Source organism: Pongo pygmaeus, chromosome 20 (genome assembly GCF_028885625.2).
Source record: "Pongo pygmaeus isolate AG05252 chromosome 20, NHGRI_mPonPyg2-v2.0_pri, whole genome shotgun sequence".
NCBI classification, from domain to species: domain Eukaryota; kingdom Metazoa; phylum Chordata; class Mammalia; order Primates; family Hominidae; genus Pongo; species Pongo pygmaeus.
The window spans coordinates 24382095-24409517 of NC_072393.2; the positions used below are offsets into that span (position 1 = coordinate 24382095).

At 36.3% G+C, this 27423-nt stretch overlaps 2 protein-coding genes across 2 annotated transcripts in view; one reads left to right on the forward strand and one right to left on the reverse strand.

The window, feature by feature from the left end:
* Positions 1–27423, forward strand: part of LOC129020624 (small ribosomal subunit protein eS27-like) — a 143605-nt gene that overhangs the window by 55542 nt on the left and 60640 nt on the right. The gene's annotated exons all lie outside the window — the stretch shown is intronic.
* LOC129020281 (zinc finger protein 726-like) lies at positions 5695–26718 on the reverse strand. Its single transcript, XM_063658221.1, is given in 5 exon segments — positions 5695–8179; positions 8181–8301; positions 19916–20011; positions 20497–20623; positions 26572–26718. Coding segments are annotated over 5 exon segments (2001 nt in total). The 3' UTR covers positions 5695–6669.

Consider the following 27423-nt stretch of genomic DNA (forward strand, 5'->3'; position numbering starts at 1 on the left):
AAAGAGACAAAGGAGGACATTATATAATGGCAAATGGCCAGATCCAACAGGAAAACATCACAATCCTAAACATATATGCAATCCTAAATATACAAACATCACACTGGAGCTCCAAAATTTATAAAACAATTACTAACAGACCAAAGAAATGAGATAGACACCAACATCATAAGAGTGGAGGACTTCAATACTCCACTGACAGCACTACACAGGTCATCAAGACAGAAAGTCAACAAAGAAACAATGAATTTAACTATACCCTGGAAAAAATGGACTTAACAGATATACACAAAACATTTCATCCAACAACCATGGAACACACATTCTGCTCAACAGCGCATGGAACTTTCTCCAAGATAGATCATATGATAGGCCATAAGACAAGCCTCAATAAATTTAAGAAAATTGAAATTATTTCAAGCACTCTGTCAGACCACCATGGAATAAAACTGGAAATCAACACACAAAGAAACTTTCAAAACCATGCAAAAACATGGAAATTCAGTAACCTGCTCCGGAATGAGCATTGGGGCAAAAACAAAATCAATATGGAAATTAAAATTTTTTCTAACTGAATGACAATAATGACACAACATATCAAAACCTCTGGGATACAGGAAAGGTGGTGCTAAAAGGAAAGTTCATAGCCCTAAGTGCCTACATCAGAAAATCTGAAAGAGCAGAAAGAGACCATCTAAGGTCATACCTCAAGAAACTAGAGAAATGAGAGACAAGAACGAACCAAACCCAAATCCAGCAGAAAAAAAGGAAATAACCAAGATCAGAAAAGAACTAAATGAAATTGAAACAAAAAAAAAATACAAAAGGTAAATGAAACAGAAAGCTTCTCCTTAGGAAAAATACATAAAATTGATAGACCATTAGCAAGACTAATGAAGAAAAAAAGAGAAAATCCAAATAACCTCACTGAGAAATGAAACAGGAGATATTATAACTGACACCACTGATACACAAAAAATCATTGAATGCTAGTATAAACACCTTTACAAAAAAACCAGAAAACCTAGAAGAGATACTTAAATTCCTGGAAAAATACAACTCTCCTAGCTTAAATCAGGAAGAATTACATACCCTGAATAGACAAATAACAAGCAGTGAGATTAAAATGGTAATTTAAAAATCACCAACAAAAAAAAGTCCAGGACCAGACAGGTTCACGACAGAATTCTACCAGATATTCAAAGAATTGGTACCAATATAGAGAAAGAAGGAAATCTCTCTAATTCATCCTATGAAGCCAGCATCACCCTAATACCAAAACCAGGAAAAGACACAACCAAAAAAGAAAACTACAGACCAATATCTTTGATAAACATTGATGCTAAAATCTTTAACAAAAAATTAGTAAATTAAATCCAACAACGTGTCAAAAAGATAATTCACTGTGATCAAGTGGATTGCGTACCAGGGATGCAGGGATGGTTTAACACACATAGGTAAAAAAATGTGATACACCACACAAATAGAATTTAAAACTAAAATCACATGATAATCTCAATAGATTCAGAAAAAGCATTTGACAAAATCCAGCATCCTTTATGATTAAAACTCTCAGCAAAGTTGACATACAAGGGACACAGCTTGATATAATAAAAGCTATCTATGACAAACCCACAGCCAACATAATACTGAATGGGGAAAAGTTGAAAGCATTCCCTCTGAGAACAGGAACAAGACAAGGATGCCTGCTCTCACTACTCCTCTTCAACACAATCTTGGAAGTCCTAGACAAAGCAATAAGACAAGAAATAAAGGGCATCCAAATCAGTAAACAAAAGGTCAAACTGTCCCTGTTTGCTGATGATATAATCATTTACCTTGGAAACCCTAAGGACTCCTCCAGAAAGCTCCTAGAACTGATAAAATAATTCAGCAAAGTTTCTGGATACAAGATTAACCTACACAAATAAGTAGCCCTTTTATTCACCAACAGCAACCAAACAGAGAATTAAATCAAGAACTCAACCCCTTTTACAATAGCTCAACAAAAATAAAATACTTAGGAACACACCTAATGAAGGACTTGAAAGACCTCTACAAGGAAAACTACAAAGCACTGTTGAAAGAAATAATAGATGACACAAATGGAAACACATCCCATGCTCATGGATGGGTAGAATCAATATTGTGAAAATGACCATACTGCCAAAAGCAATCTACAAATTCAACACAATCCCCATCCAAATACCACCACCATTCTGAAGATGGTGAGTTAGAAAAACAGAGTTGGAAAAAACAATTCTAACATTCATATGGAGCCAACATAGCCAAAGGAAGGCTAAGCAAAAAAAAAAATCTGAAGGCACCACACTACCTGATTTCAAACTATGCTGTAAGGCCATAGTTACCAAAACAGCATAGTACTGGTATAAAAATAGGCACATAGACCAATGGAACCAAGAACCCAGAAATAAACCCAAATAGTTACAGCCAACTGATCTTCAACAAAGCAAACAAAAACATAAAGTGGGGAAAGAACACCCTTTTCAACAAATGGTGCTGTGATAACTGGCTAGCCACATGTAGGAGAATAAAACTGGATCCTCATCTCTCACCTTATACAAAAATGAACTCAAGATGACTTAAGGACTTAAACCTAAGACCTGAAACTGTATAAATTTTGGAAGATAACATTGGAAAAACTCTTCTAGGCAGTGGCTAGGCAAAAATTTCATGACAAAAACCCAAAAGCAAATGCAGTAAAAACAAAGATAAATAGCTAAGACCTAATTAAATTAAAGAACTTTTCATGGCAAAAGGAACAGTTAGCAGAGCAAACAGACAACCCACAGTGTCGGAGAAAATCTTAACAATCCATACATCTGACAAAGGACTAATATCCAGAATCTACAATGAACTAAAACAACTCAGTAAGAAAAAAATTCCCATAAAAAAGTGGGCTCTTGATTAGACAATTCTCAAAAGAAGATATACAAATGGCCAACAAAAATAGATTTAAAAAACTCAACATCACTAATGATCAGGGAAATGCAAATCAAAACCACAATGTAATACTACCTTATTCCTGCAAGAATGGCCATAATCAAAAGATCAATAAACTGTAGATGTTGGCGTGGATGCAGCAATCAGGAAACACTTCTACACTGCTGGTGGGAATGTAAACTAGTACAGCCACTATAGAAAAGAGTGTAGAGATTCCTTAAAGAACTGAAAGTTCCCACCACTGGGTATCTACCCACAGGAAAAGAAGTCATTATTTGAAACATAGAACAATGAAACAGAGAACCCAAAAATAAACCCAAATACTGATTATAGAAAAACATACTTAAACATTCATGTTTCTAGGAGCACAATTCACAATTTCAAAATCGTGGAACCAAACAAAATGTCCATCAATCAATGAGTAGATAAAGAAGGTGTGATGTGTATATGTGTGTGTATATATGTATATGTTGGGATGCTACTCAACCACAAAAAGGAATGAATTAACGGCATTTGCAACGACCTGGATGAGATTGGAGAATATTATTCTAAGTGAAGTAACTGAGGAATGGGAAACCAAATGCTGTGTGTCCTCGCTGATATGTGGGAGGTAAGGTATGAGGACACAAAGGCATAAGAATGATACAATAGACTTTGGGGACTTGCGGGGAAGAATGGGAAAAAGGAGGGATAGAAGACAACATGTATGGTGCAGTGTATACTGCTCAGCTGATGGGTCTATCAGGATCTCACAAATCACTAAAGAACTTACTCATCCAACCAAGTATCACCTGTACCCCATTAAATTATGGAACAATGAAATTTTTTAAAAAATTGTTCTTATAATTACAGACTAGCTCACATAATGAATACTTCATAAACTATTACACAGGCTGGGCACAGTGGCTCATGCCTGTAATCCCAGCACTTTGGGAGGCCAAGGTGGGTGAATCACCTGAGGTCAGTAGTTTGAGACCAGCCTGACCAACCCTGTCTCTACTAAAAATACAAAACTTAGCTGGGCATGGTGGCAGGCACCTGTAATCCCAGGTACTTAGGAGGCTGAGGTAGAAGAATTGCTTGAAACTGACAGGCCAAGGTTGCAGTGAGCCAAGAGAGCACCATTGCACTTCACCCTGGGCTATACAGCAAGACTCCATCTCAAAAACAAAACAAAACAAAAAAACTATTAAACAAACAAACAAAAAGAAAATTATGGGTCTAACATGAGTAATAGTCAACTTAAAACAGAGAATTTTCATAGGGAGATTCTAAAGCATAAGCCAAGGATTATACAGTAATAAATTCAATACAAAGCAGACAGAATAGATTTGCTTTCAGCATTTTTGAGAATTTTTTTTCTAGTAAATTAGACACCTTCTTAAAATGATTTATTTTGTTCCAATATTGCTTTTTTCTGCTAAAAATTGTTTCAAGCTTACAATAACACAAATACATTTACTCCAAAATTTATTTACACCTAAGATTTATCTTTAGACTAATAGATGTATATTTAACTCTGTAAATCAATACTAACTGTCCATATGTGCAAGCAAGCAGAGGCCACATGTTCAAAGAAAAATATATTAAAATTTTAAAAAATATTTCCTCAGGACTCAGAAATGCATGGATTTTACTTATGTTTCTACATAATTTTCATTATGACCATAAAAATGATCCTGTAGTCAATAACAATTTAATTGTACATTTAAAAATAACTAAAACTGTAGAACTGAATTGCTTTTAATACAAAGAATAAATGCTACAGGTAATGGATACCTATTTTCCTCTAATATGATTATATATTGCATGCCTGTATCAAAATATGCCATATATGGCATAAGCATATACACATATTATATATCCACAAAAATTAAGAAAAATAAATTTAAACATGAAAATAAGAACAAAAGTTTCACCTATCGGAACAATATTCTGTAACTTATTGACAGTTAAAGCTACTGGCAAAAAAGATTACTAGAGATTTCAGTCCGTTATCTTACCAAATAATATATTGTTACCATCTTTTACCTACACCCTTGAGTAAGGTGGAATAGGCTAAAGTTAGTGGCATAACACTTCAATGAATTCATAATAGGATTTAAACTGTTAAAAATGTTTAAACGGAAAGTTGACATAAAATTTATCATTTAAAAGTATAATTAATATTATTCCATAAAAGTACAATTAATAAGATAACATACTAAAACAAAATTTAAAAATGTTTTTCTTTCCTAATAATGCAGATTACTCTGAACACCTACCTCATACATCACTCAATGTTATGTTAACCACAAAGAGCCTCTCTACTTAAATTTTCATCATGCATCCTACATTTTAATGTCCTTACCCTTCCATAGAAAAGGTCATAAATAACACCTACCTAAAAAAAAGAATCTTTCGTATCTTTTATGCAGCAACAATTAGTCACATATTTTCACATGTGAATACACTGGGAATGATGAAACAGCATGAAGTAATTTAAGACATTAATTCCATTATTACTCACTTTTTAAAAATTCCATATTTTCACAAAAAGTATACTTTGAATGTAATTATATCTTTCCAAAAATTTTTTTAAAGTTATATACAAATAATGTCTACATTAACTTTAGTCTGTATTTTTTATACTCAGCATTCTGATTTAGTATAATGTCTAAAGTTTGAGTGCCCTAGATATTTCTACTGTGAATGATTCCCTGATATTTACATAGAACTAACTTTGGATTGAACATCTTTCACATTTAATGCATCTGCAAAGATATATTTTAGTATAAACTCCGGTGTTTTATAATTTGCAGTTTTTGAAAAAAATGTTTTTCCAAATTTATTACATTGGCAGGGTTTTCTTCAGTATAAACTCCTTGATGTTGAACAAAATTTTAACAACTGCCTCAAGATTTTCCTCTAGCACAAAATGTGTACAATACGATCTGTGATACAAGCAAAGGTATTACAACCCTCTTCATATTGGTAATGCTTTTTCAAAATAAATACTCTTCTGCACTTTATAGACATATTTTCTGATAGGTCTTTTGATAGTAATTAAACTTTTAATGCTTTTATTTAGTATGAACTCTGATTTTGAGTAAGATTTGAGCAGGCATTAATGGCTTTTTTGTCAATATTTGTACATTGGTTCTCGAGTATAAATGCTTTACAGTTCAATAAGATGTGAGCATTGGTTAGAAGCTTGGCCACATTGTTCACACTGTCAATTTTCTCAGTATGAATTAGCTTATCTATAATCAAGTGTGACAATCATTTAAAGGCTTTGTCACATTCTTCACATTTCTAGAATTTGTTGGCAACATGTTTTTATGTTTAGAAAAATTTGAGGTGTTGTCAAAAGCATTGTCATATCTTTCAGGTTTGTAGAGTTTCTCTCCAATATGAATAATCTTATGTCTGTTAAGAATTGAGGACTTTTTATAGGCTTTCCATATTATTCACACTTGTAAGATTTTTCTCCAATATGACTTATCTGTAGTAATATGTGAGGACTGGTTAAAGGCTTTGCCAAATTTTTTCCATTTGTAGGGTTGCTGTCCAGTATGAATTTTCTTATGTGTTGTTAGGGATGAGGATGAGAAAAAGGCTTTCCCACATTCTTCACATTTGTAGGGTTTTACTCCAGTATAAACTACCTCAATGTTTATTAAAAGTTGAAGATAAGTTAAAAGATTTGCCACATTATTCATATTATCAGGGTTTCTCTCCAGTATGAATTCTCTTATGGTTAGTAAGAACTGAAGACTGGTTAAAGGTTTTGCCACATTCTTCACATTTGTAGGGTTTCTCTTCAGTATGAATTATCTTATGTTTAGTTAGATTTGAGGACCATTTAAAGGCTTTGCCACATTCTTCACATTGGTAGGGTTTCTCTCCAGTATGAACTATCATATGTTTAGTAAGATTTGAGTAACGATTAAAAGCTTTGCCACATTCTTCACACTTGTAAGGTTTCTCTCCAGTATGAATTATCTTATGGTTAGAAAGGATTGAAGACTGGTTAAAGGTTTTGCCACATTTTTCACATTTGTAGGGTTTCTCTTCAGTATGGATTATCTTATGTTTAGTAAGAGTTGAGGACGAGTTAAAGGCTTTGCCACATTCTTCACATTTGTAGGGTTTCTCTCCAGTATGATTCATCTTATGTGCAGTAAGTGTTGAGCATTGTCTAAAAGCTTTGCCATACTCTTCATATTTGTAGAGTTTCTCTCCAGCGTGCATCCTCTTATGTATAGTCAGGGTTGAGGATTGGCTAAATGCTTTGCTACATTTTTCACATTTGTAGGGTTTCTCTCTGGTATGAATTTTCTTATGTTCAGTAAGGTTTGAGGACCATATAAATGCTTTGCCACATTCTTCACACTTGTAAGGTTTCTCTCCAGTATGAATTATCTTATGTGCACTAAGATTTGAGAATCGATGAAAAGCTTTGCCACATACTTCACATTTGTAGGGTTTCTCTGCAGTGTGCATTCTCTTATGTTTAGTTAGGGTTGAGGACCATACATATGCTTTGCCACATTCTTCACATTTGCAGTGTTTCTCTCCAGTATGAATTATCTTATGTGTAGTAAGGGTTGAGAATTGGCTAAAAGCTTTGCCACATTCTTCACATTTGTAGGGTTTCTCTCCAGTGTGCATCCCCTTATGTTTAGTTAGGTTTGAGGACCACACATATGCTTTGCAACATTCTTTACATTTGTAGAGTTTCTCTTCAGTGTGCGTCCTCTTATGTATGGTTAGGGTTGAGGATTTGTTAAATGTTTTGCCACATTCTTCACACTTATAAGATTTCTCTCCAATATGAATTATCTTATGTGTAGTAAGATTTGAGGATCAATTAAAAGCTTTTCTATATTCTTCACATTTGTAGGGTTTTTCTTCAGTACAAATTTTCTTATGATTAGTAAAGATTGAAGACCAATTAAAGGTTTTTCCACTTTCTTTACATTTGTAGGACTTCCCTGTAGTATAAATGCTTTTATGCTGGGTTTTGTGTGAAAGCATGCAAAATGATTTGACACATTTTTACCTTTGAAAGGTTTCCTTCCAGTGTGTCTTATGTCTGTTTGAATTTACAAATTTATAAAAGACTTTCAAACATTTACCACATTGAAATACTTTGCTCTGGGTAGTTGTGTAACACAGGTTAAGTCCATTATAAGAACCTTCTTTGTGCACCTTAAACTCATCCACACTTTGAGCCTTTTCTTAACTGTAAATTCTGATGTCCACATTTTTCATATCTTCTCAGTATTACTTTTTGAAAAGAATCTTCCATGCCCTGTTCTGGCCAAAGGTCTTGAGCAACATGAGAACATATACCTGAAAAAAATCTTTTTAAATAAATTACTCCACTTACTAGACTCACATGAATATAGTTTAAAAATCTTACCTACAAATTTATACCATCTACATAAATAAAATGGCTTTGCAAAATACCACAGGCCCTAATTCTTTCACAGACATATAAATGTAACAAAAACATAGAGACCAAAATACATTTGTGGAAAATTTATAAATGAGTTAATTGTGTGCAGTGTCCCAGATGAGCACAATGTGAAAAACCACATAGAAGAAAAAGAGAAGTCTGTTAAATTTACCCAATGCAGCTTTTCCTGCTTCTCACTGTAACATAATGCCTTTAGAAAGGGCAGCCTGGCCAGCATGGTGAATCCCTGTCTCTACTAAAACTGCAAAATTTAGCTGGGTGTGGAAGCATGTGCCTGTAATCCTAGCTACTTAGGAGGCTGAGGCTGGAGAATCGCTTGAACCTGGGAGGTGGAGGTTGCAGTTAGCTGAGGTTGCACCAGTACACTCCAGCATGTCTGGAGGATAGAGCGAGGTTCTGTCTTCAAAAAATAAAAATTAAAAGAAAACAGTGATGTGCCATTTACAAACATAGTCTTATGAGATAATCTGTGAACAGTTAACAAAAATTTTGCAGGCCATAATGGAACTGTGTGACGTAGTCATAAAAAAAGTTGTGGAAATAAACATCTATTAAGTGAGAATAATACCATCAGTGAATCTATCCTGCCAAATAAAAATACATAAACTTTCCAAAGTAAACAAATTCTAAAAAAGTATATTGGTACTGCTTATGTCCTACATATAAAGGGTGCTGAAAATGGTTTATTTTACTTAAAATAACATGATTCAAAAAAAACCACATAATCATATAAAAATAATTTTCTGGAAAACATACACAAATAAACAAAAGTAGAATTTCTGAGTATTATCCTAGTGGTGCAGAAAACATTTCTAATTATTCTCTGAAATTTGAAAGAAAAAAGTATAGAAATAATTATAAATATCTGTTAATGAATATACAACACAAAAAGACATAACTAGCAATGTCAATGACAAATTTGAGGGAAGATGTAATGAAAAAGAATTTTTGTATGCAACTTATTTTTTTACCAGATTAAAATATATTGTTGTATTTCTCAGAGGTTATATGTAATCCCCAAAGTACCACAAACATATTTGTATAAATGCACAAAAGAGGTTGGGCACTGTGGCTCATGCCAGTAATGCCTCACTTTGGGAGGCTGAGGCAGGTGGATCACGAGGTCAAGAAATTGAGACCACCCTGGCCAACATGGTGAAACCCCATCTCTACTAAAAATGCAAAAATTAGCCAGGCGTGGGGGCAGATGCTTGTAGTCCCAGCTACTCAGAAGGCTAAGGCAGGAGAATCACTTGAACCCAGGAGGCAAAGTTTGCAGTGAGCCGAGATCATGCCACTGCACTCCCACCTGGGTGAAAGAACAAAACTCCATCTCAAAAAAGAAATTTAATGATTAAAAAAGACTGGAAGTAGACACTCCATGCAAACATTAATCAGATGACAGCATAAACAGTCAAAATAATCATACACAAGCTCCATCTTAAGTCAAAAAGTATAATATTTTATAAAATGTACTTGAAATTAAAACTCCAAAGAAACAAAGAAGAACATCAAAAAATAATCGATTCATTAACTGGGAACCTATTACAAATTTCTGTGTGTGTGTGTGTGTGTGTGTGTGTGTGTGTGTGTGTGTGTCTTACATTAGGGTTCCAAATATGTAAAGCCAATATTGACAGAATGGAAGAAACACAAAGAAAGCAGTGTAATTATAGAAAGATATTTTAATACCACACTTTCTGTAACAAAAATAAAACAAGAATGTTAATAAGGGAACAGGCTAGTTAAAGGCAGTATAAAACAATTATTCCAAACAGAGTTATGGAGAACACTCCTCAACAACATCAGAATACACACCCTTCTCAATAGCTCGTATAACATTTTCCTTGATAGACCACATCTTAGGCCACAAAAGAAGTCTTACCAACATTTTTAAAAGCAAAATTCCATGAACTACTTTCTATGACCAAAATGATATGAGAGTACACAACGATGAGAAAAAAAATGAAAAATTTACAAATACATAGAAATTAAACAACCCACTCTTGAGTGTGCTTTTATACAAAAGTTGAAATAGTTAAATTGTGAAGATGTCCATTGTGCTCAATGCAATTTACATATTTAATGCAATGTTCTCCAGATTTCTCACTGCATTTTTGAAGAAATAGAAACAACAACCCCAAAAGTATACAGAATCCCAAGAGACTATAAAGCGCCCAACAATCTTCAAAAAAAGAAAAAAGAAACAATGCCGGAGGCATTTAATTTCTTAATTCAAAATACATTACAAAGCTACAGAATTAAAATGATTTGCTATTAGTATAAAGGTAAAAAAGCAGACATAAAATAGAATGCAGCACACATATAAACTTTCACATATATGGTCATATAAGGAGTCATTTACATACTCATAGTTATTGTAGCATTGTTACTGTAAGCCAATAGGTGAAAGCAATGCAAATTTCTTTCACCAAATCATTCAGCAGATATAATTTGAAATATAAAAATTGTGAGGCCAGGTGTGGTGGCTCAAGCCTGTAATCCCAGCACTTTGAGAGGGTGAGGCGGGCAGATTACCTGAGATTGAGAGTTTAAGACCAGCCTGACTAACATGGAGAAACCCAGTCTCTACTAAAAATACAAAATTAGCCAGGTGTGGAGACACATGCCTGTAATCCCAGGTACTTGGGGGGCTGAGGCAGTAGAATCACTTGCACCTTGGAGGCAGAGGTTGAGGTTAGCCGAGATCATGCCATTGCACTACAGCCTGGGCAACAAGTGGGAAACTCCATCTAAAAAAAGAAATAGAAAAAAGAAAAAAAATTCTGGAATATCACTCAGTATTCAAAAAGAAGGAAATATTCTACCAACTATAAATATAAATCTTGATGGCATTATGCAAAATGAAATGAGCCAGCCACAAAAACAGACAGTGTGAGATATATGAAGGAGTTACACTTTTAGAAACGAAGAACAGAGTGATATTCGAAAAGTGCCATAAAACAGAAAAAATTGGGGCCAGCCATGGTGGCTCACACCTGTAATTTCAGCACTTTGGGAGGCCAAGGCAGGTGGATCACCTAAGGTGAGGAGTTTGAAACCAGCCCGGCCAACATAGCAAAACCACATGTTTACTAAAAATGCAAAAATTAGCCAGGCATGGCAGTTGGTACCTGTAATCCCAGCTACTCAGGAAGCTAAGGCACTAAAATTGCTTGAACCTGGAAGGTGGACATTGCAGTGAGCTGAGATCATGCCACTGCTCTCCAGTGTCGGTGACAGAGCAAGACTCTGGAAAATTTGGTAGACAATGGAAAAATTAGTAGTTGTTTAATATGTATTAAGATTTAGCTTTACAAGATAAAAATGTTTTAGCAATATGTTGCATGACAATGTCAAGATAAACTGAATATTTAAAAATATTTTGTGGTAAATTTTGTTATGTTTTATTGACAAGTAAAAATAAACAATAATATCTAAAAGATATATAGTTATGATAGTTTTAAATTATATTCAAATCCAAATGTGTTTCTCCCACACAAAAATCATATAGATTCACAAATTAATAGGATGTTGAAATTACAAGAATTTCATGACTTCTCATCTACACAGTATTAAAAAACCACTCACAACAAACCTTCACAACAAATATACAAGTTATAAAAAAAAACAAGGATAACATTTTTCCAGGCAAATAGAGATAATTCTATTGGAAAAGACATATGGCTAATTCATATATGATTTTGCTCCACAATGTCTTAAATTGTACAAAGTTAAATATTGGCACGCACAATTAGAATATATACTAAAAAATCAAGACACAATTAACAGATGTGTTCTGACATACCCTCAAATACATATATCTATTTATATACAAAAATATAAAATTGCAAAATAAAATTAAAACATGGAATGTAAAACTAATTAGATACCATCAACTAGATCGATATATTCATTAAGGAAGAAGAATATGAGAAAAAAATAATAGAGGTTACTTGAAGATAAAAAAGGGTGAGAACTTTCCAAATTTTGATGTAATAAAAGAAAAAACAATTCTAACCAATAATATTTGATTTAAATTTATTTCACTTCAAAAAGAAGATGAAAATAAAAAAAAATCCAAGATAAAGGGTGAGGGTGTTCATCACCACTAGCACAGTTTTATGAAAAAATGCTGCACGGGGGCAGGCACTGTGGGCTCATGACTGTAATCCTACAGTTTTAGGAGGCCAAGGCTGTCAGAACACTAGAGACCAGGAGTTTCAGATCACGCTGAGTAATCCAGTGAGACTCTGCATATAACAAAAAATATGCTAAAATGAGTCAATTTTGTTTAAAAATAAAATACTGGACAGCATCATAAAACCATATATAAAACAGAGAGCTCTATTAAATGTAAATATACAAATATAGAAATCTTTACTCTCATAATGATGATGCATACAACTCTTAAAGCTATTCTGTAGAATATTTAAAACAGAATGAAAACCTGCATAAATGTTAATATACAATATAAAATAATTTTTAATGTTAATAACAAACTGAAAAATATAGAGGTATAATTTTTATATTCAATTTGTCATGAGATTTAAATATATTGTTTTAATTTTAAGATGTTTCATGTAAACTCCATGTTTTAAGATGATATGGTTTGGCCATGTCCCAACTCAAGTCTCATCTTTAATTCCCACATGTTGTGGGAGGAATGTGGTGGAAGGTAATTGAATCATGGAGGCAGGTCTTTTCTGTGCTGATCTCATGACAGTGAATAAGTCTCATGAAATCTGATGGCTTTATAAGGCAGAGTTTTCCTCCACAAGCTCTCTTTCTTGTCTGCCAATTAGGTGAGACATGCCTTTCACCTTCCAGCATGATTGTAAGTTCTCCCCAGTCATATGAAACTGTAAGACCAATAAACCTCTTTCTGTTGTAAATTGCCCAGTCTCGGGTTATATCTTTATCAACCAGCATGAAAACAGACTAATACACAAGATGGTTATGAAGATAATATTTACAGAAACTATGCAAAACAAAATGTAAAAAATAATTGAAGCACGTCACTACACAATTAAAATAAAATTTAAGGCAATAAAACAATTTATTTAAAAACCCACTGAGGAATACATAAAACAATAACAATAAAACTAATAACTTCATTTTAATAAATAATTTTAAATGTAAATTAATTGAACTACTTAATAGAAAGAAATGTAATCTCAGGACTTTCGGAGTTAAGGTGGGCTAATTACTGGATCTCAGAAGTTTAAGACCAGCCTCGGCAATGTGGTAAAACTTTGTCTCAACCATACATACAAAAAAACTAGCTGGATGTGATGCTACACACTACCTGAGAGGTTACACACAACTACCTGAGAGGCCAAAATGAGAGAATCTTCTGAGTTTGGGAGGTTGAGGCTTCTGTGAGCCATGATCACAACACTGCAAACCAGCCTGGTTGAGAGTGAGACCTATCTCAAAAATAAATGAATAAACAAGTAATTAAATGAAAGTATAAAAAGAAAAAATAAAATGCCTTAGTGGCTTAAGAAAAAGCCACCTACAAGGGACTCATTTTAGCACTGAGTTAAATAGGCTGAAAACCACATGGTGAAAAAAAACTTTATTTTATGAAAATAGTAACTACAATTGGGTATTAGACATAATATCCTTTAAGTCAAGTGCTAACATGAGACAAACATTGATAGTATATATTGGTAAAATGAATTGATTTACCACAAATCCATAACTACTTTTTCTTTCTTTCTTTCCTTCCTTCCTTCCTTCCTTCCTTCCTTCTTTCTTTCCTTTCTTTCTATATGTATATGTATATATAACATCAGGCTCCAAAATACATAAAGAAAATATTAACAAAAGTAAAGCAAAAAATACATAGCAACATAATAATTGTAGACATCAAGACCCCATTTTCCATCATAGAAAACACACATAAAAAAATCAATTAAAAAACAGAAAACCTAGACAACATTATAGACTGTATTAATTATTTTGCATATAGAGGAATACTTGAGAGTGGATAATTTATAAAGAAATAATGACTTCACCATTTCTGCACATATAAATACAGATAAATATTTAATAGGGGGATAATGCCTCCTAGAAAATGGGTGAAAATATTTACAAATCATATGTGATAGGAGTCAATACTCAAAAAATATAAAAACTTTTAAAACTAAACAATAGCCAGGTGCAGTGGCTCACACCTGTAATCCCAGCGCTTTGAAAGGCCGAAGCAGGCAGATCACGAGGTCAGGTATTCAAGACCAACCTGACCAACATGGCAAAACTTCATCTCTACTAAAAATACAAAAGTTAGCCAGGTGTGGTGGCATGCGCCTGTTATCCAAGCTAGTCAGGTGACTGAGGTGGGAGAATCGCTTGAACCTGGGAGGTGGAGGTTACAGCCTAGGTGACAGAACGATACTCTATCTCAAAACAAACAAACAAACAAAACAATAAAGTCGAATAACTTTATTTAAAAATAGGCCAGTAATTGAAATAAATTTTCATCAAAACATTTGAAAGGACACACAAAACTAATTTGTAGAGAAATGCATAAAAATCATAATGAAAAACAAAATCCCCTCACACTCATTTAAATGGCCACTATCAATTTTTTAAAAACACCAAACCTGTCGATGATGCAATAAAAATGAAACCCTTGGCCGCGCGTGGTGGCTTAAGCCTGTAATCCCAGCACTTTGGGAGGCTGAGGTGGGCAAATCATGAGTCAGGAGTTTGAGACCAGCCTCACCAACATGGTGAAACCCCATCACTACTAAAAATACAAAAGTTAGTTGGGTTGATTGTTGGTGGAAAACAAGGATGCACCCATTATTTTATAACATTATAAATGTACTTCAAATAATTAAAAATAAATTATCAAATACAGCAATTCCATTTATGAATCTATATCTAAAATACGCAACATAGGACCTTGAAGACATATTTGATACAATGAAATATTATTCAGCCTTAAAAAAAACTTCTCACATTTAAAGATACACTCTGAGAATATTATGTCAACTGAAATAAGCCATAATGAAATGATGGATGTTATGATTTCACTTATATAAGACATATAAAATAGTCTCATTTTTAAAAACAGAAAGTGGATGGGTGGTTCTCAAGGGATGGAGAGAGTATAAAATGGATAAATGTTATTTAATGGATATTGAGTTTTAGTTTTACAAGATGCAAAATTTCAAGAAGTCTTTTGCATAACAATGTGAATATACATGACATGCCTAAAATAAACATTTTGTTTTTGTTTTGAGACTGGGTCTCAATCTGTCACCCAAGCTTGTGTGCAATGGCACAATTATGGCTCACTACAGCCTCACATTCCCAGGGTCAAGTAATCCTGCCCCTCAATCTCTCAAGTAGCTGGGACCACAGGTGCACACCACCATGCCTAGCTATTTCTTAGAAAAAAATATTATTAGAGAGGGTGTCTCCATATTTTGCCAAGGCTGGTCTCAAACTTTTGGGTTCAAGTAATCCCCCCGTCCTTGCCTCTCAAAATCCTGGTTTTACAGATGTGAGCCACCACCATGCCTGGCCCTGACATGTACATTTAAATAGATTTAAGAAGGTAAATTGTACATTATGTGTTTTTACAACAATTTTTTTTTAAACTGGAAAAAATACAGAATTATAAATCTTTTTTAAAATTACCTTCGGATCACAAAAGTGTTTCTCTCACACAAAGGAAATATATATTCATCATTAAACACATGGTGAAAGTAAGACTATTTCCAAGGCCACTCACTTAGAAAAGATAAAACCAATATTGAAAATGAGCTAAGAGGCAGGGCAAGGTAGCTCATGCCTGTAATCCCTGCACTTTTGGTGGCCAAGGTGGGCAGACCTTCTGAGATCAGAAATTCCAGACCAGCATGACAAACATGGAGAAACCCCATCTCTACTAAAAAAAAAAAAAATACGAAATTATCTGGGTGTGGTGGCATATACCTGTAATCCCAGCTACTAAGGAGCCTGAGGCAGGAGAATCACTTGAACCAGGGAGGCAGAGATTGCAGTGAGACAAGATCTTGCATTGCACTCCAGGCTCAGCAACAAGAGCAAAACTTCATTTCCAAAAAAAAATAAAAGAAAGAAAGAAAATGAGCTAAGAATGTATACAAGAGAAGGTATAGCCAAAATTGGGGTCATATTTGCAGATAAAAACACACATATATAATTTGATTGTGATACATATGGCTCATTTATCTTTTAATTAAAACTTACATTAACTTAAAGTATACAAACAACTGCAAATTGTCTAAAATTATAATACTGAAGTAAAACCAACAGACACAATAAACTGATGTTAACAAACTTACACTAAAAAGCACACTAACATACAACTGCAAGACAATAATAACAGAAATGCTTAGTCACAAAATCTAGTTGGCAACATTAATGTACATTAACAAATAATTTGTCTAGAAAACTGCAATGTTTGAGTGGAACTGTGCACTCATGGAAGGCAGGCATTTGAAATTACTGGCATCCATTTTATGGCAATAAAATTTCAGAGAAAATGCAGAACAATCATAAATGGGAGATGCTAATGAGAAACCTTTAATAGATTTAAGCATTAAAAAAACAGTGCCTATTTTTATGTTTTAAATATATGCTATTTTTAAACAAAATATAACTACTGTAATCCAAGTTTAGAAGCAAAGAAAATCCTTACATTGCTTGTATATATATATATATAGAGAGAGAGAGAGAGAGAGAGAGCAGAATATGGTTAGAGCCTCCTATATAAAATGAATATTTGGGGAATAAATTATGTTATTATTTAGATATAGGCTGATAAAAGTTGTTGAAAATTCTATAATTCCTTTTTGTCTGCATGCATACTAATTACCTAATTTAATTCAGGCACAACATGTAAATTCTAGTATATTACCCTAAATTTCTGAATCTAAAATTACAGACAAATTTGAAGTAGAAAATAGAAAGTAAAAATGTATATGGAAAGTGACATTAATAAGATTTTAAAAAAAAAGGTGTCCTACTTTCTTATCCCCTGAAAGCAAGAAACTTTGTCAGCCATTCCTGATAAAAATGCCTTTATGAGAGAACCAGGCATCATGGTTCACACCTGTAATGACAACTACATGGCAAAATAAAGTAGGAGAATTGCCTGCAGTCAAAATATTAAGACCCATCTGGGTTATGAAGGAAGACCCCCATTTCAAAAATAAGTGCCTTTAAAAGAGCTCTGAGATCCAGGAAGGGAGCTGTGAAACTCTGCTAAAGCCCAAGACTGAAGGTATTTCTGTTTAGAAGACAGGCCCTCATTCAGGTGGCAAACTATAGGACTACTGTTTTTGGCTACAGACAAGAAAATGTTCCACCTAACTTGGTTCCACTGAGAATTTTAAACTTACTCTGTAACAATCCCAAACTCTTCCCAGCCATAGTCCGGGGGAGGTCTTGCCCTTCCAGAGGCCTGGAGGAAGACCTCCATTTATAGCCATGCAGCAGGCCTGCAGACCTTTGCCTTTACTGTGGTTCCTGAAGCAGTTCCATGACGTAGTTCCAGCTCCCTGAGCCACAGTTCATGGTCGGTTCTGCCCATGTAGAAACCCAAAGTGACCTGGGAAAATTCTCTCTTGTACTCGTTGAAAGCCGTGCTCATCCATATCCTGATATAAAGCCCACCATATGCAGACCTGACTGCAGAAACCTGCCCTTGGGTCTGCCCCGCAGAGCAAAGTCCTGAAGGATATTCACTCTGTCCAAAAATTGAATGAGAATTACAACTATCCAAGCCCCTTTTAACAAGACCACTTAAACGGATTCTTGTGCAAATCCAGAAGGCTTAAGACCAACCTAAAACCCCTCTTCACTACAAACCCAGAGGCATTCTATCACTCTGGGGGCCGAACAAAAATAGATTTTTCTTTCTGAAACCAGTTTATAAAATCCTGAAGAGGTGTTTGCTCCTTCAAATTTACGCACACCAATGCAAAACTCTTGTTTCTTATTGTCAATGCTTCTATTTTAACATTGCACTGAAGGCATGTGAAAGAAGAAATAGTCAAAAGAAAAATTTAAAGTCATTGAAGTTGAAGTGCAATAAGTAAAATATTTGTTTGTAGATCATGTAATCTTAAATATATAAAAAATAAAAAGTACATAAAGACCTGTTTAAACTAATGAATACACTCAGTTAATTAGCAAAATATAAAACTAACATACAATTCTAAGTAATCATTCCATACACTTAAAACAAACTCTCTGACAGAGGAAAAAACAATCTTATTTATGATAGCATAAAATAATCCATTTTAGAACAAATTTAATTAAGCAGCTCATAAATCTTTTTTTTTTTTTTTTTTGAGACACAGTCTTGCTCTGTCACCCAAGCTGGAGTGCAGTGGCACAATCTCGGCTTACTGCAATCTCCACCTCCCGGGTTCAAGCAATTCTCCTGCCTCAGCCTCCCGAGTAGCTGGGATTACAGGTGCCTGCCACCACGCCCAGCTAATTTTTGTATTTTTAGTAGAGACGGGGTTTCACCATCTCACTGGTCTTGAACTCCTGACCTCGCGATCCACCCACCTCGACCTCGTGATCCACCCGCCTCGGCCTCCCAAAGTGCTGGGATTACAGGCGTGAGCCACCATGCCAGGCCAAGAGCTCATAAATCTTTTAAATGAAAGATATATCAATAAAAAAATTAGAGAGGACACAAATAAATTTAAAAATATTTTATTTCTATTGAAAGAATAAGAATTGTGAAAATGCCATATTATCCAAAGTGATCTCTAGATTCAATAAACTCCCTATCAAAATTCCAGATGGGATGCAACGCAAAAAGAGAACTTAAAAATAGTTTAGGCCAGGCATGGTGGCACACGCCTGTATTCCCAGCACTTTGGGAAGGCAAGGTGGGCAGATAACCTGAGGTCAGGAGTTTGAGACCAGCCTGGCCAACATGATGAAACTTCATCTTTACTAAAAATACAAAGTATTAGCTGGGTACGGTGGTGTATGCCTGTAACCCCAGCTGCTCAGGAAGCTGAGGCAGGAGAATCACTTGAACCTGTGAGGCGGAGGTTGCAGTGAGCTGAGATTGTGCCATTGCACTCCAACTTTGGCAACAAAAGCAAAGCTGCCTCTCAAATAAAATAATATGAAACAAAATAAAATAGTTTAACAGAGTATCTCAAAATTACGCAGATATTTATCTGTCCACAAAAACAAGAAGTCAGATTGTGCCCTCTTTTATATGCCATGAACAGTGCTTTGGCTGTCACTGTAAACTTCAAGGAAGATCATTGAAGGGAAAGTAGAATTCTTAGAGATTTTATAAGCATAAGCAGAAGAGAAGATGGCCCTATGTGAGAGTGTAATTTTTAAACAATTTCAGGCTTCCCAGAAACTATTTCCTTAGGAATACAGCTTCCCAAATCGCTTTAAAGACTTACTTTCTTCTTGACTTTGGACCTCTCATCCATGTCGTCTGTTGTATTCACTCTCACCTACCTGGGGGTTCATCCACCATCTGATGTTGCTTCATATTCCAGGGCTCTTTTCCTTGCTCCACACAGGTGATCAGGTCTGGCTTAGAGAAAGCAATACCTGTTTTATTAAAAATAACTAACACAAATCTTGTTCATATTCTCCAATTACCAACTTAGTAATGCGCTCAGTAAAAAGGATATAATAGATTATTCTAATAAATTTATCCCAATATACTAATTTATAACAGAAATTTTAAAATATTTAGAAAATATTTTAATTTTGTAGGTTCTTAATTTCAGTGCCTGGCACTACTGAATAAAAAATTGGTGAAGCAGATAGATTTTAAGGTGTGAATAACAATATTTTATGCCACTAAGCTTCTGAAATTACCACTAATCTAAAATGAAGGACACAGATCAGCTCAGGAATATGGAAAGTTCAGGTCAAGATGAAACATCTTGAAGAATTTTTTTCTAAACAGACAACTCCCAGGATTTTCTTGATAACAGAAATATGAAAGCATAATTACCAGAAAACATTCTACAAAGAGAAATGAAATTTTTATTTTATATTGAGGAATTTTGTATTAAAGTTATCGTCACCCAGGAAGACCAGGTTTCTGTAGTTCTGTAACATCACATCCCTATATAAATTCTGCTGTGCAGTGTCCAGACATTGCCACTCCTCCAGAGAGAATTCTATGGCCACATCCCTAAATGTCAACAGTCCCTGAAAAACACACACAAACACACATATTTACAAAGTGGCTATGAATAGAATTTTTTATTTGACACAAGGTAAAATCAGAAAGTGAATAGAACTGGTTCTGACTTAAAAGAATGACTGAAATTTTCCAATAAAATAATTGTCAACACACAAACGTTTTCTAATGTATTCTCTAACTCTGAGAAAAGAGACTGGCCTAATATCCACAACCTCAGTGTATGTATGATACTTGTCTGAATGATAAAGTGTAAAATTGAGGGCATATCACTAACATGTACATTTTTGAATGCTATATTTACATAATAGAGAATTAGTTGTGTACATTTTTCAGAAGAAAAAACATAGTTTATATATTTCAGACAAAATAGACATGTTGAGTTAGAAGTTACCACTCAAATTTTAATGTGTACAATAAACTGGACATCTTATTAAAGCAGATTATTTTTTCAGGAGATCTGAAATAAAGTCTGAGATGCCAGGCTCTACCAAGCTCACCAGTAATGCCAATGTTTTGACACCAAAAGACTATTTTGTCAAACATCCAGTAAGTGGAAGAGCCTGTGTGTGTGTGTTTGTTTTTTTTTTTTCAGTTTTTCTGGCCTGTAAACAAAGATGAGAGTTTCATTTACCAAAGAAAGATAAATGCAAAGAAAACCTTAAAAAAAAAAAAAAGCAGCTGCCAGATTAAATGTGATGGTTTATGCACATCAGCTGCATAAAAATACTTAATGAAGAGAAAAATAACTCTATAGTGAACAAATCTGTAAGAGAGCTTATTAAGTGAGTTATTAATATCAACTGCACTAGGAAAAGTTTTTATAGTGTGCTGATCCACCCAGAAGGACACAGCATCACTACTGAGATATGGCCCCTACTAAATTACGGTCTGAATTTAACCATAAGAAAACATCATTTTTATGGTAAGTACAAGATACAGGTATCTTCCATGTTCTACAATTTTTTTTTTTTTTTTTTTGAGAGTCTCGCTGTCGCCCAGGCTGGAGTGCAGTGGCATGATCTGAGCTCACTGCGAGCTCTGCCTCCCGGGTTCACGCCTTTCTCCTGCCTCAGCCTCCCGAGTAGCTGGGACTACAGGCGCTGGCCACCAAGCTAACTTTCTGTATTTTTAGTAGAGACGGGGTTTCACCGTATTAGCCAGGATGGTCTTGATCTCCTCCCCTCGTGATCCGCCCGCCTCGGCCTCCCACTGTGCTGGGATTACAGGCGTGAGCCACTGTGCCCGGCCTATGTTCTAACATTTTTAATAGTGATTTTAAGTAGTTCTTCTTTTAGCACCCTAATAAGCAGTTATCGCCTGATATTTTTTCAGAACTTTCCAGGTAATAAATGCCATCCTATTTAAATGAGCATTTTCTAAACCGTGTAATGCATAGATTTTGAATACAGTATAAGAAATTCTCCTTCAAATGTTTAGCTAGCTTAAGTTTCTTTGCCCTTCTGTTCCCTGTTTTCAAGGCCAGACTTTCTTACTCTGTATGTTCCCCCTGCCCTGGGAAACAACCTTCTCCCAGTTTTTATCTATGGAGCCCACATTCCAAATCTACTACCGAATCTGTGAATTACCCCTCCCATCGCAATGGCTACTTCCGCCGAAACTGATCTTCCTGCCTTCCCAACGGTATAACTGCATTCCTGCATTTTTCAAGTTGGCCAACTGGGTTTAGTTTAGATTATGCAATCCAACTCCAGCCAGTGGAGGCAGGACACAGTAACAAGAAAAAGCTGCATCAGAGGTAATAAAAACCCCCTACTTTCCTTTGTTCATGTGCACCCTCCTGCAGCGCAAGCTTTAATTTCCACATCAGAGTTATTAACTTGGTTTTTGAAACTAAAACTAAGTGTTAGAAACATTCAGCAAAATTACTCAAACACAGTGTTCATGTAACGGAAGAACATTTTAAGGCACTTGCACTTTATACCTCAAAGAATAGCAAAAGTATTTATTCCTTTCAGACAATAAATGTATTATTTTATTATTTGTATTAAAACTCATGTAGGAAACAATTAGTCGGCCAAGTGCGGTGGCTCACGTCTGTAATTTCAGCACTTTGGGAGGCTGAGGTGGGTGGATGACCTGAAGTCAGGAGTTCGAGACCAGCCTGGCTAACGTGGTGAAATCCCCATCTCTACTAAAAATACAAAATTAGCCGGGCATGGTGGTGGAAGCCTGTAATTCAATCTACTCGGGAGGCTGAGGCAGGAGAATCACTTGAACCAGGGAGGTAGAGGCTGCAGTGAGCCGAGATTGCACCATTGCACTCCACCTTCAGCAACAAGAGCAAAACTCCATTTCAAAAAAAAAAAAAAAAAAATTAGTCACTTGGGAACACTTATAGGAGGCACCAATTTTCATCACATAAAATTTAGCATTAAACTCAAAAATCAAAATAACAGGATATAGGGCCGGGCATGGTGGCTCACACCTGTAATCCCAGCATTTTGGGAGGTCGAGGTGGACGGATCACTTGAAACCAGGAGTTCAAGACCAGCCTAACATGGTGAAAATCCATCTTTGCTAAAATCACAAAACTTAGCCAGGTGTGGTGGCACATGCTTGTAGTGCCAGCTACTCAGGAGGCTGAGGCAGGAGAATCACTTGAACCTGGGAAGTGAAAGTGGCAGTGAGCTGAGATTGCACTCCAGCCTGGACATCATTGTGAGACTCTATCTTAAAAATAAAACCAACACACATACAAAAAAACAAGATATAGAACAAAGATATTCACTGTCAAAAATTTACCCTGCTAACAAAAGGAACTGAAGTTTTCAGGAATCTATGTAACTAACCAGTTACCAACCACATTTTGTGTGTGTGTGTGTGTGTGTGTGTGTAAATATATTCATTGTCTACAGCTGAAATTGAAGAGAAATTTTACTTTGTTTTCTTCCTTGGTAGCTACCATTCTAAAAGCTAGATGGAATTCTGTATGAAATTACTCTGCCATAAAAGCACACACCTGAGAAAATTTCTAAACTCTCTCTGAGAAAGAAAAAGGTAAGTGAAAATTTTCAACAAAATGTATTATTAGATATTAATGTTTTTAAGACTCACCTGCCAGGTGTGGTGGCTCACGCCTGTAATCCCAGCACTTTGGGAGGCTGAGAAGGGTGAATCATCTGAGGTCAGGAGTTCGAGACCAGCCTGACCAACATGGAGAAACCGTCTTTACTAAAAATATAAAAAATTAGCCGTGTGTGGCGGCATATGCCTGTAATCCCAGCTACTCGGGAGGCTGAGGCAAGAGAATCACTTGAACCCAGGAGGTGGAGGTTGTGGTGAGCCAAGATGGTGCCATTGCACTCCAGCCTGGGCAACAAGAGCGAAACTGTCTCAATTTAAAAAAAAAAAATACTCACCTTTTTCATGCTCTTTGTAAATATTTTCTTACCTTTCAAGCTCTACTAATAAAATGCAATATACAATTAAAAAAAAAACACCTCGGCACAGTGGCTAACACCTATAATCTCAGCACTTTGGAAGGCCCAGGCAGGTGAGTCACTTGAGGCCAGAAGTTTGAGACCAACCTGGCTAACATGGTGAAATTCTGACTCTACTAAATATACAAAAACTAGCAGGGAGTGGTGGTGAACACCTGTACTCCCAGCTACTTGGGAGGCTGAAGCATCACCTGAACTCGGGATTTAGAGGTTTCAGTGAGCCGAGATGGCACCACTTCACTCCAGCCTGGGTGACAGAGGAAAACTCTGTCTTAAAAAATAAATAAATAAACCTCAGGTAAAATAAGGGAATAAATCTTTTCAGGGTACAGATATGTCTTATTCATGTGTCATGTCAGGCCATTCAGTTACTTGAGAGATTGTCCCACCCACCCTGCTCATTTAAGTGCTCAATAACCCCCTCTCAGGAGACTCTGAACTATGACCCAGAGAGTGCCTCAGGCGCATTTTACTCTGCAAGTTCTTACACCATCTCAATGGAGTCAGCTTTTTGCAGTTTGGTGGTTTTCTTGTCTTTGGAGTGCTGATTTTTTTTCTAGAATTTTTTTACTGTTTTTCTTGTACTATTTTTCTGTCCCCTAAAGGAATCCAGGACACAGAAATTATATTTCTCCTCAATACTGGTATCTGATTGGCTGACCAGCAATGAGTCTCCAAGAAATGAAAGGTGGGTTAGGTGAAGACAATATTAATGTCTCAAGAGGTTAACTTTGAAAAGAAAAAAAAAAAAGTACACCAGGAAATGCCTCTTAGCCTGAGGGCATCCATGTGTGCACTTGAGAAGCTACACTCAAAACCTCAGGTTGTCCTATGAGCGAATAAGCCCCAGAGGTGATATTCACTAGACACTCTAGCAGACATAGTTATGATAGGTATCGTGGTTTATCCCCATACAGTACTGAAATCCAGGTCCAAGAAAACCTGAAGGGTGACTGAAAACACATCACCCTATAATGTTTCTAAAAAAAAAAAAAACTTGACCCAAAAACATTCTGATAAGGTATCTGTGTCAAGGGAAAATAGAAGAAAAAAAACCCACAGAGATATTTTACAATAGTGTCAAATTATTCTTTGCTTAACTCTCATAGGAAATATGTACAAAAAAAAAAATCTTTTTAAATGTGCCATCAAATGCTTTGTCAAAAAACAATTAATTAGCCAGGTGCGGTGGCTCAGGTCTGTAATCCCAGCTCTTTGGGAGGCAGAGGCAGGTGGACTTCTTGAAGCCAGAAGTTCAAGACCAGCCTGGCCAATATAGTGAAATCCCATCTCTACTAAAAATACAAAAATTAGCCAGGCATGCTGGTGAGTGCCTGTAATTCCAGCTACTTGAGAGACTGAGACAAGAGAATCGTTTGAGCCCAGGAGGTGGAGGCTGCAGTGAGCCTAGATTGAGCCACTGCACTCCAGCCTGGGCAACAGAGCAAGGTTCTATCTCAAAAGTTAAAAAAAAAAAATTAATTAAAATAGGTATTAAAATGTATACTAAATGACAAATTGTTGATAAAGTGAATTAGGGAGGGGAAATTGGCATTTGGGAATGTCAGATGAAACTGAAAATTTAGTATTTTACTGCAAGCCAGAGTCAGACTGGAGGAATAAGGGATGAGGAGTGGACTTGAGGCCCTGCTTGAGACACGTGTGAAAATTTCAGAAAAAAAAATTAGTCCTCTGTGGAGTGTGAAAATAATTAAGTGGCAGGAAATTAGATTGAGGTGGCTCTAGTCCCCGGATTTCTACTTCAAAAAAAAAAAAAAAATTCTAAACTCAAGAGCATTTTTTGGTAAATAACTACATTGGAGGAAACAAATTCAGGCTTAACCAACTATAAACTGCCAATTAAGCTGATTACATAACCAGAATATTTAGACCTTGATTGTAAAAATTAAGAAACTATGCTGGGTGCAGTGGCTCACGCCTGTAATCCCAGCACTTTGGAAGGCCGAGGTGGGTGGATCATCTGAGGTCAGGAGTTCGAGACCAGCCTGACCAACATGGTGAAGCCCCGTCTCTACAAAACATAAATAAAAAAATGGCCAAATGTGGTGGCGAGCGCCTGTAGTCCCAACTACTAGCGAGGCTGAGGCAGAAAAAACGCTTGAACCTGGGAGGCGGGGATTGGGGTGAGCCACTGCACTCCAGCCTGAGTAACAGAATGAGACTTTGTCTCAAAAAATAGAAAATCAAAACAAAACAGCAACAACAAAGAAACTACATAACCATACCAAGACAATTCCTGAATTTGGTTTTCTTATAAAAATCTTTCCTTCAGGCGCCTTCCATGGATTGCAAATTACAAACCACAGCAGGGTGCTGCTCAACAATTTTTGAATCACCCTTTGATTAAGTTATTTAACGTTTTCGTGGTGACACCCATACATTTCTAACAGAAAAAAAGGGCCTGGGAATCCCACGGACAAAAACTCTTCCCATTCATGAACTTGCGCCCCGGGTCAGGATTCTGCCCTGACCTTCCACCCGTGGTACTTGCACAATCTGGGAGAGATGCAGGGCTGCAGGTCCAGAGCTGCCCAGAGAGGGCTCCAGGCCAGGACACGGTCACTGCGCAGGGAAGAGACAGGCCGTCTGGAGGGCCCGGCTGTCAGTGCAGCCGCCATCTTATGGCTGAAGGGGACTGAGGCCGAGCTGGGCAAGGAGAACTCCGGGCGCAGATTGTGGAGCTGACCGCGGGGAGGCCTGAGTCCCATCACAACCGCTTCCCACGGGTTCCAACCAGGCTCGTCCCTTCTCTCGGGATGGGACCCGGCACTTTCACCATTTCTAGGTTTCCAGGGGGTCCTCCTGTCTTAGTTGTGAATCTCCAATACCCGCAGGTCACAGGGCCACAGAGGCTGGGCCTCTAAAAGCAGAAGACACAGACCAATCAGGACGACACCAGGAGCAACGACTGCAGCCAGAGACAAAGGCCCAGCCAAATACCAGAAGCCGCCCTGTTCGCTCCAGCTGTGTGTCTGATTGGACAGTTCTCAGGACAGCGTCCCTGATGGGATAACGTTTAAGACCCCGCCTTCTCAGGCCCTGAGTGATAGAAGATGTGATCAGAGGTTGGACTGAAAGAAGAAAGATTGACAGCCTAAGTTGTAGCCTTTTCAGGCAAGGCTTCCTCCCTGAGCTGAGCCAGGCCCATCCCAGAGCACGGGAAAATTCTATCTCTTCTTTGCTGTCTCTTTTTTTCAATGTATCCAAAATGTAAACTTTTTTTTTTGAAACAGAGTTTTGCTCTTGTTTCCCAGGCTGGAGTGCAATGGCACGATCTCGGCTCACTGCAACTTTCGCCTCCTGGGATTAAGCGATTCTGCTGC